Source organism: Astatotilapia calliptera, chromosome 4, assembly GCF_900246225.1.
Source record: "Astatotilapia calliptera chromosome 4, fAstCal1.2, whole genome shotgun sequence".
NCBI lineage: Eukaryota > Metazoa > Chordata > Actinopteri > Cichliformes > Cichlidae > Astatotilapia > Astatotilapia calliptera.
Window position 1 is genome coordinate 15,104,991 of NC_039305.1, and position 11,109 is coordinate 15,116,099.

The 11,109-nt window shown below is 38.3% G+C and overlaps 1 protein-coding gene across 1 annotated transcript in view; it reads right to left on the bottom strand.

Annotated features, from left to right (window-relative positions):
* Window positions 1-11,109, bottom strand: part of LOC113021533 (nuclear GTPase SLIP-GC-like) — a 23,242-nt gene that overhangs the window by 7,933 nt on the left and 4,200 nt on the right. Inside the window, exons 2-6 of the mRNA XM_026166292.1 lie at window positions 7,998-8,204; window positions 7,735-7,901; window positions 1,159-1,228; window positions 992-1,079; window positions 718-839 (exon numbers count right to left, since the gene is read on the bottom strand). Of these exons, the coding sequence (XP_026022077.1) occupies window positions 718-839; window positions 992-1,079; window positions 1,159-1,228; window positions 7,735-7,901; window positions 7,998-8,204 (654 nt within the window). The remainder of the gene's footprint in view (window positions 1-717; window positions 840-991; window positions 1,080-1,158; window positions 1,229-7,734; window positions 7,902-7,997; window positions 8,205-11,109) is intronic.

Genomic DNA, 11,109 nt, shown 5'->3' on the forward strand with positions numbered 1-11,109 from the left:
AGTCGGTTACAACGACAAACTGCAGTCAGGGCCAGACCCAGATGAGGACGACAAGCATGCAGATAAGCTTCCCTGAGACGGTTTCTGACAGTTTGTGCAGAAATTCTTTGGTTATGCAAACTGATTGTTGCTGCAGCTGCCTGGGTGGCTGGTCTCAGGCGACCCTGGAGGTGAACATGCTGGATGTTAAGGTCCTGGGCATGTGGGGTCACACGTGGTCTGTGGTTGTGAGGCCGGTTGGATGTACTGCCAAATTCTCTTAAACGCCTTTTGAGACGGCTTATGATAGAGAAATGAACATTCATTTCATGGGCAACAGCTCTGGTAGACATTCCTGCAGTCAGCATGCCAGTTGCACACTCCCTCAAAGGTTGCGACACCTGTGGCATCGTGCTGCTTGATCAAACTGCACATTTCATGGTCGCCTTTTATTGTGGGCAGTCTAAGGCACACCTGTGCAATATTCATGCTGTCTAATCAGCCCCTTGATATGCCACACCTGTGAGGTGGGATGGATTATCTCGGCAAATGAGAAGTGCTCACTAACACACGCAGACAGATTTGTGAACAATATTTGAGAATCATGGGTCTTTTGTGTATGTAGATAATTTTTCAGATGTTTGAGTTCAGCTCATGAAAAATTGGAGCAAAAACAAAAGTGTTGCGTTTATATTTTTGTTCAGTGTATATTTTCACACGTATATAACTTGATTTTACCTCTCTTCTGCGCCTGGCTCCTTCAATCAAAGACAGAATCCCACAAGCTCCAGTCACATAGTTACATGTCTCAGAGTGACAATCATTGCAATTTTGCAAGAAGTCTTGAAGTTTGGCTATTTCTGTAAATAAAAGTAAATTGAATATTGAATTAGATACTTTGGTTTTAATCTTACAATCCATTTCTGATTTATGAGGAAAAATAAAACAACATGTGCACCGAACAATATATTTTCTTTGAATCACAAAACATCTTGAGATTCTGACTGCCTACCATTGACATCTTCTTTTACACCTTTTCTTTCTAGGAACTCTTCAGCACTCACTGTGAACACTTTGAAGCAGTCCCCACTGAAGTGGTCCTGAAAAATAAAAGAAAGAGTTTTAATCTTAAAGAAGCTTTGGCTTGCCAAACAATTTTTGGAATGTTATAAAACTCACACTCAGACTCTCATTCAGTTCCCGGAATTCACTCGTCACTTCTTTCTTGGCTTCCTTGTTTTTTATATCTCTTAAATGGGCAGGAAGGGAAATAGGGTCAACATATAGCTTAATCACAAAGCAACATATCAAGAAAACAGCTGAGAGGTTTTGTTTTTGAGGATTTGCACATGGAGGGCAACATACCATGAAAAACTTTGAAAACCTTTACCACTTTCAACATGATCAACATTATTAAAGGACTGACCATTTCAGGCCCTGCCCTCCTGCTTTCTTTTTATGTTCTGATGGATCTTGCTTTCTATCCTGTAGATTTCTGTTTTCCTCATAATCTAACATCATACAGTGTAACAGCAGTCTGGCGAGGAAGGAGCGGCTAGCAGGTCCAGCAAGCATGTGGTGTGGAGGTTAGCCAGATAACTCGAAGCCAGTTGGTTAAATCAAACAACAGACCTTTATTCAGTGTCAGCAACATTACACCTTACGAGCCAGGTCTCCACGGCTGTACTCGTCCGTGCATACATGAATGGAGATCGGTATCGTACAACAGTACGGTTTTCTGAGAACGGAACACGAGCGGCATGTAATGGCTGCTGCTAAAAACACACACCCACTAGGAGACTCCCACAACTATTATAATAGTAGGGCAACCCCCCCCCCAAGTGGTGCTATAACCCAATAAGGGTTGTTACAACAGCTCTGCCTCATCTGAACCTGCTCCACACAGAACAACTAGACTAGTACAGCAAAAAAGTCTGCTACAACAGATAGAGGTTAGTGTGAAGTAATTCAAATTAATTTGAAGTAATGTGAATTAACAATTATTTAATCTTATTGAAGTTTAATTAATTTGTCCTTGTATTAATTGGAAAAGTTAAAGGTAAAACCCAGATTTTATGTCTCAGTATTACCTAAAGATTGAATGTGCAATTAGAAAATTAAGTATTACAGTTTTTCTTTTGCGTAATTATCAAAGCAGAAAAGTAATTTTCCCTACTGAACTCCCAACCCGTAGTTCTCAAATCAGTAACACACTTCCTCACTCACTTTTGACATTCTCATTGTTTTTTCTACACATACTTTACTACTAAAAATATTTGTCACTATGTTGATATTTCCTACTTAAATCTGACAGCTTATAAAAAGAGTTATTTTTTCTTATATTTTGTGAATCTGTGCAAAATGTAGCCCCAGTTTCCTGTTTATAGCTAACAAGAGTTGTCTCAAATGTGGTCTTCTTTTGTTTTGTTATGTTTAGCGGGAAAATCCCAGTCCATCAACAACGCCTGAAATAATGACACCAGCCCATCTGACATCAACAACAGCGTAGTGTTCAATCATCTTTCTTTCTTATTCTAATGTTCAGTTTGAACTTTGCTTTTCTCAATTTAATAAATTTTGTACCATTACCAGAAGTTCCATGACTTTATTTTTTGTGTCTTTAAAGAGTAGTGAATGGTTTTTATGCAGTCATGGGTTTTTTTTAAGCTATTTGGTCAAAGCTCACATACCTTATACTAAAAAACATGGTTCATTGATTGATTCATTATCATACAACTGTTAAATCTTAAGATAAAAAGTAATTACTGTAACAACTGTGTTGGGTTTAAAGAGCCTTTTAAAAAGTTGAAAATCCCTGCCCATGAAGTAACAACAAACACACATGTGACAGGGTGTGGCTCGAGGCTAAGATGCAGGGAAAGGGTGTAGCAGCCGATTGAGGGGGCAGGGAAGAGTGGATGTCACAGCTGGTTTGTATTAATTCCATCATGTGTCCTCTATTTGGAAGCATGCTGGGGCCCGGGCAAGAGAAGTTAAAGTGGACTGAGTAAGCTGTAAAGAGTGTGAGCACACCGAGAAGCTGAAAGGCCACACAACTGTTGCTGTACATAAAAGCACTGTGAATATGTAAGTTTTTTTTGTTTGTTTTAAAAAAAAGAAAAGCAGCTGGATAGTGCAGTGGTAAGTCTACTCACCTTTGGAGTGGGAATCGCAAGTTTGATTCCCACCTGGTATCCAGTAAGGGTCCTGGATAGACCCCCAATGCTAAAAAAAACAAGCCATAGAATGGCGTGGCTACGTCCGCAGCTTGGACACAAGCATTTCACTACATGTTGTACTCTCTATAATTGTGTATGTGATGGGAATAACGGTGTTAATTTTTTCAGCAACAAGTAATCTAACTAATTACTATTTCTATCGGTACAACGCCGTTACCGTTACTAACAAGAAAAAGCGCTTTACTATTTTTCAACAAACAGACGGTTGAAGCTGTCTTCAGCTTACCGCACCTTATATCATTTGCACGGAAGTAGCTGTCTGCGTAAGTAATCTGGGCGCTACAGTTTTAAGCAGTTGCGCGCGCTCCCGCGGACGGCAATCACTTTCTGGCAGACAATCACTCTTTGGCACCTAGAGCTAGGGGGCAAAACAATCTCGTGAGTGCTGCTGTTTGGCTGAGGAAGAATAAAGTAGTAGTGGTAAACCAATCACATGACCACTTCAAGATGCCAAAGTAACAAGGTGCTATATCACAGTTTTTAAATTGTGTTGATAGGCCATGTAAAACCAGAGTCATGATAAACAATATATACGTGGTGTTTTTTCCTGAATACTTTCCTCATGTTTACTGTCCAAGGACAGCACTAGCAAGCACTCTCTGCTTATGACCAAAAAATAAAACAAAACGAAAAACACCCATTTCGTGTTTGTGGAAAAATGTACAATGTCGACCAATTAAAAATGACATGGCAGCATGACATTTGGTTGTTTAGGAAGAGAGTGAGTTTTAGGAGTGACGGCGAGAGAGAGAAAGAGAAAGAAAGAGAGCTGAAAAAAAGAGAGCAAGTTTTGAGATGTGAGAGATTTGTGACGTTTAGCGTGTTTGGAGTGTGTAGTTAGTGTGTTGTCTTGTGTAGTTAGTGTGTAGTGTTGTGGATAGTTGTGTGTTAGAACAATGAGGTGACTGCTGAATGTTACAGGTGCTGCAAAAAAGCCAACAAAGGCAGATTGCAGTGTTAATGGTGTCTCCAGGTAGAAAAAAGGGGGAGTGATACATCTCCTCTTGTCAGACCTGCAGGCTTGTGATATTCTTCTTTATAGTGGACAGAAATTATTTTTGCAGTGGCCCAAATAATTTGTGTGGCATCTTCTTTAATGTAGAACACCTGATTGTTATGTAAATAGTTTGAAATGGTTATTTAAAAAAAAAAAAAGGTAAATGGCTGCAAATTTGCAGCTAACTTGTGTCATGGTCCTGGGTCGGTGACCCAGTATTTTGAGTTTTGTGTCATTATTGAATTTTGATTTTGTCATAGTTTATCTTTTCTAGTCTTTCGGTTCCCGTGTTCTATGGTCTGCTGTATTCCCTAGTCAAGTCCGCGTCTGTTATGTTTCCTGTTTTACTTTGGAAGTCTGTGTCCAATGTCAGTGTCTTTAGTTTCACTTCCCCTGTCCCGTCTTTAGGTTCATGTGTGTTAGCTGTGCTCCCATGTGTGACCACTTCCCTTGATCATCCCTTATGTGTATTTAGTCTCTGTGTTTCATTCAGTCTGTGTCGCGTCGTCTGTGTTCCATGCCCTATGTCATGTCAGGTTTCAAGTCTCTGTGCAGGTCATGGTTCATGATGCTTATTCTTATATTTCACAGTTCCCTCATGATCCGGCACAGTCTTGTTCATAGCCTCACTGTTATTAGTTTCTTCCCAGTTTAGGTTCCTGTTTAGTTGTTGTCCCTGTTCAGTTCTCGTTTAGTTTAGTTCATGTACTCCAGCCTCAAATAAAGGCTCTCCTTGTTTAAACATGCACCATGGTGTGGTCTTTCTTTGCTTGTGACTTCTTGATGTTGGTAAATACAATAATTGAAAAATACCACGTTACATATAATATATACATATAATAATGTACAACACATTATGGAGTATGCTTCTGCTGTGAGGTCTTGCCTCCATGCACGTATGCATTTAATCGCTAGACGGGTGTATTTATAAATAATATTATATTAGGGAAATTTTCCCAGACATATTTTTGACCTAGGGGTAGAATTGATTGAGAAATGGAAACGGAAAATGCTTATGAACTTGCAAATTAAAAACATGATGCATTTAAGGTAACCCTTTTCCATTTTTATTTAAAAAGAGAATTTGTTCTAGTGTGCGATGGCCGAACCTGTTCCTTTTCGTGGAGATAATTTCTCCTGCCTTAAGGAAATTCCCTTCACATGGCACAGAAGAGGCTGGAGTGCAGAGAAACTGGTAGAGATGCAGTTATACAGTCTACCTGGGCCCCACAAACTATCAGCTAAAGAGAATAAATAAATTCAATTGCTGCACATTTGGCAGACTAACATTTTCAGATTAATTAAACAATAAAATATATATTTTTACAACATTACATGTAAAGAATCAAGTGGAAGTTTTTCTAAAGTTATTTAATGATATTTATATTATGGAAGCAGATGTTTGACATTTTACCTTTTTCCCATTTTCAGATATAATAAACACGCACAAAACAAAAGCAAACAGCCAGAACACAAAGCTGGAAAACCCACCCGATTGACAAAAATCAACTCAAAATTCTCCCACACAAGAGAACCTCCTCTATTCCTCGCTGGCTCCAAATCTCTCAGTAGAATGATCAGTGGTTCGCTATCTGTCACCAGTGTTGGGGAGTAACAGAATACATGTACCGCCGTTACGTATTTAAAATACAAAATATGAGTAACTGTATTCCGTTACAGTTACCGTTTAAAAAGGTGGTATTCAGAATACAGTTACTTTGTTGAAATAAATGGATTACACGGCGGTACTTTCCTGTTTCATTTTGTCGCGGGTCAGGACTGTTTGGGTTTTGTTTGACAGCTACGTTCTGTTGTTCCAGGCGGCAGCGTTACGGTTGCCATGGTTACAGGGCGACGCTCTCTCTCTCTCTCTGCGACTGTGTGTTTCCTGGGTGAGAGAGCGCCTTTTCGTTGTTGTTGTTGTTGTGCTAAGCTAACAGGCAGAATGCTACAAGCATAGCTCTAAAGAATGTAGCATCATGGGCAGAATGGACTGCCATACACGTTATGTGTCTGTGAGCGAGGAGGGAGAAAAAGGGGAGTGGAAAGGTACGAGTTGTCATCGAGGAAAAACGGGAGCTGGAAGCATGTAAATATAATAATAACCACTTCAGCCAAGAAGAGTGCCTGACGAGCCCAGTTGTAAGTAAGCTATTAAGACTCGACTGTACACCGTGTTCGTGTTTTCCTCCGAAAATAATAAGTTCCGTTGGAGCAGCATTTCAACGCCTCTCTCTGTCTCTCGCAAGAAAAGTTGACCCACACAACAAAGTAAAGCTATTTTTTGGCTACGAGCCGACAGGGACCCCGCCGTATTAGTCAGAGGTCCCTTTACTACAGTTCGGAGTCGCGGACCTTCAGTAATAGTAATAAATCACACAGCAATAGTACATTCACGTTGTTGTAAAAAGCATGATAATATATTAAGTAATCCAAAGTATTCAGAATACGTTACTCTCATTGAGTAACGTAACGGAATACGTTACAGAATACATTTTGGGGCATGTATTCTGTATTCTGTAATGGAATACATTTTAAAAGTAACCTTCCCAACACTGTCTGTCACCATCAAAACACTCCACAAATCCCGCGAATGATTCACCTGCTTATAAACCATTGAATCAGACACCGAAGCAGTTAGGTTCTAAATGAAGCTTCGGACGTCACTGATCACGTGACTCTGGCCAAACGAATCAAGCTTCGACACAGTGCTTCTGAAGCAGTGTGTTGATTTTTTTGACACACGCACTGGAGCTTCAGCTTCAAGCGGGCCATCACTACTCCACACGGTCAGCCACTGCGAACCGTTACAATTTGTGCATGGGATTTTAAGATTTACAATTTATATTTGTATTTAAGTTATGAAATATGATTCATTTAACATGTTTGTGGTTGTTACAGCATAAAATATGACTTTTTCTACTCAGATTTTATGTTTGGTTTTTTTTGTCTGATTTTTAGATCAGTTGTATTAATAGAGTATGTCAAAATGCAAACATAACTGTAAATTCAGATATGTGAGGCTGTACTGAAAAGAATGACACCAAACAAGGCAAAGTAAATAGTTTTTAATGGTGATATGTAAAGGTCAAATTAAAAGTAGTCGAAAATGGTCAATTATACCCGGGACCCCAGAAGGTTAAAAATTTTTTTTAAAGTAATGCAATAGTTACTTTTCCCAGTAATTAATTACTTTTAGAAACTCAGTTACTAATTTGGTTACTTTTTGAAAAATAACTAGTAACTATAATTAATTACTTTTTCAAAGTAACTTGCCCAACACTGGTGACAAATAAAGGCTGTTTGTTTTTTTTTGTTTTTTTTAAATACACCATTATTCGCTGTGAGTTGGGTACTGACTTCACAAAGAATTTTACCAGTACTGTGTTAGTGTTGAGAATATTATGTGTTTTTAGTAAATATCTGAATGCAACTATTAAATATTTCTCCAACAAGATTGATCAGTATGTGATTTTAAATTTTTTTAAATTATGCACTTTGACATCTTAATTCACTTACCGATTGTCTGAAGGATCAGACTTGGTGCAGATAAAGTGAATTTGCTCACACTGACCACCATTTCCAATGAGGCCATGTGCACTTTTTAGAATCTCCCAGGCCTCATTCTCTGATGCTGCCCGAGTAATTTCAGCCACAATCCATACAGTAGAACAATCTCCAACAATCTGAAATAAATTATAGCACGTCAATTATAAATAATTAATACAAAAGATGTTAAAACAACACCAGAAAAACAACAAGAAGTTGATGTGAAAAATTACTTGTCTCCACATTTCGTTCCTGCTCTTGTTGCGATCGCCATTTCCAGGAAGGTCCACAAGTGTGACATGCTGGAGAAACTTATTGTTTGGCACCCTGACAGTCACACACTTTACTAGTGGCCAAAACCACTGCTGTGCTTTATATCCATCTTCCTGCTTTGGAACACACTTTGTATATTTAAAAAGTTCTTCAGATAGCTTTTCAGCCTGCAATAAACAAGATAAATAAGATTAATACATTTACAATTAAATCGGTAAATTTAAAAAAGAAACCCAAATTGTAGACTAAATTTTTATCTTGGGAAACATTTTAGATTTTTTTTAATGTTTAGATTTAAGGATGATCAAACTTAGGCACATATATGCACACAGCATCACAGACGCATTTGTTAATGCAGCTTCCCTAGTGTTTTATGTTTACAGCTAACAGACGCCCTGTTTGCAGACCTATAGTCTTGTGATATCCAATGCAAATTGTTAACTTATTTGCACGAGCAGTTGAAACTGTTCCTGTTATACCCTTAAACTTTTACATTCATACATTTCTATCATCATACAGGCCTGAGAATTACAGTAAAGTGACAGAGCGTTGTGGTAATGGCTCCTAGACTCTGGAGCTCTCACCCACTGAGACGTGTGATTTGCGTTAAAAAGCAGCTAAAAACTCAACTTTTAAATTTTGGTTTTGTGTAGCTTTCTCTCTTTATGCTGCCAGCACTTTGGTTCTGAACTACATTGTAATATTTATTTCAAAAGTTGTAAAAAGGCTTACTTTTTACTTAACATTACAAAAAGTTATTACTTAAGAAAAATTTACATTCTTCTGGAGAAAAAGTATAGGATTGACATCAGTAGCTAGTATTGACCCCTTTAATCCTAAACTAGAGATGGTACGATACCACTTTTTTATGACCGATACCGATATCATAAATTTGGATATCTGCCGATACCGATATGAATCCGATATAGTGTTTTTTAATCAATAAAAATGTTTTTTAATATCTTGTTGCATTTTGTATAAGTTCATACTCAAGTTTAAATAAACAACAACACTAAAGCTATTCTGTTATACCTGTATGTAAAAAATACACTGCACCCAAAATATTTCATAGTTCAGCATAGTGATCAATCTAATAAACTTAAACCTACAGCATCCTTCCTATTCTGGTATTTTAAAGAGTACTTAGCAGAAAAATTAAGCAACCTAACTAATAGGGTTGCAAACTCCCAGCAAAAAAAATAGGGAACCACCCTCCACCTCATGATGCTTAATCGAAGTAATCAACTTTAATTTGATGCAGTGTGAAAAGGCACCCCAGATGCATGATTAGTTGATGGAGATTAGCTGTGTTGGTCAGCGTTCCCAGACACATTAAAATATATTCTTAGTTTTAGTCTTTAGGTTTCTGTTACCTTTCTTTCCCTGTTTTCCATGTTTTGTTACTCTTGTTTCTGTGCTCTATGTTTGCTTTGTCTTCCCTGTCAGCCATACTCCTTGTCAAGTCTGCTTCTCCATGCCTGTCTTGTGTTTCCTGTTTTACTTTGATAGCCTCATGTCCTGTGTTCAGTGTTTTGAGTATGCTTCCCCTTTGTCTCGTCATGTTTGAATACTCCCAGCTGTGCTCTCCTGTTGTGTCTCAATCCCTTGTTACTCCCTTGTGTATTTAAGCCCTGTGTTTTCCTCTGCCCACTGTCGCCTTGTCCCATGTGGTTTAAATTTCTCCGTATGTCCCTATTCAATCGTTCCTGGTTCCGTGTTCCACGTTTCCTAGTGTTTCCGTTTCTCACAGCATTGAGTAGTTGCGATATGGCAGCCTTGCTTCTGTCAGTCTGCCCCGAAGAAGCTGTGGCTACAACTGTAGCTGCCTCCACCAGTGTGTGAATGTGAGAGTGAATGAATAGTGGGATTGTAAAGTGCTTTGACGGTCTCGAAAAGCGATATATAAATGCAATCCATTATTATTATTATTATTATTATTATTATTATTATTATTATTATTAGTGAATATTGAATCCTACTGAAATTTGAATCACACAGTAACTGTAACAGTAACTGAGAAAATAATCAAGCATTTTATGGCTGTAAAGATATTTGCACAACAGAGTAGTTAAATCTCTCAATAGGTTAATGTCAGAGATTGGTGGATAATTTTAAAAGACATAAGTTGCTGGGTTTAGGGTAGAGATGGACCGATCTGATATTACGTATCGGTATCGGTCCGATACTGACGTAAATTACTGGATCGGATATCGGAGAGAAATAAAAAATGTAATCCGAGATCCATTAAATATCAAAAAAGCACCTCACAAAACTTGCGACACGGCATAACTTGCCTCATAATTGTTGCACGTTGGAGCAGTGTGCGTCACATGATAGAGCAGCTTTGTGTATTGTAGCCTCGCTACCAAACCAGCATTTCATCTCCAAGGAAGTTATCCCCGAGAGAAGTAAAGCAAGTGTGTAAGTTCATCTCTGAATGTTTGTAAAGCATTCCCATGTTAAGCTTAACAACCGATATATGGAGCGACTGCCTCTTCTCTCTTCCTCCCTCTCCTGTTGCTACTTCAATCATGAAACTGATCAATGATCAGCTGATCGGCTTTTCTGTCGCAACTCACGTTTCTCTTCTTTGTTTTTGGCTCACTTCGCGCCAGAAAAAGGAAACCAGCGGCTGAACAACAGCAGCACGTTTAACCTTGATAAGCTGTTGTTAGAATTTATTTAATATTACTTTCTACACCAGGATCCTTTTCTACGCAGCTAACGGCTGGTAACTGTGCAGGGGCGGATCTAGCAAAGTTTAGCCAGGGGGGGCCGATAGGGCATGAACAGGGAAAAGGGGGCACAAAGACATACTTTTCTTTCTTATTCTCATTTAAAATGTCTAGCTTTTAATAAATAATTATCTGAATCTTACACCCAAAGTTTTAATCTGATGAAAAATGTATAGAAGTCCATTACTGTATATAGTAACTGTGAAGTCTAATATACCAAGTAAGCTATACTACTTTTTCCTTTGGGAAGATACCATCTGTGCAGTCTGCATTTTTGTTGAAGAAAGATGTTGAATCTATTTAATATTTCTTGAAAAATAATTTAATTCTGTGCATT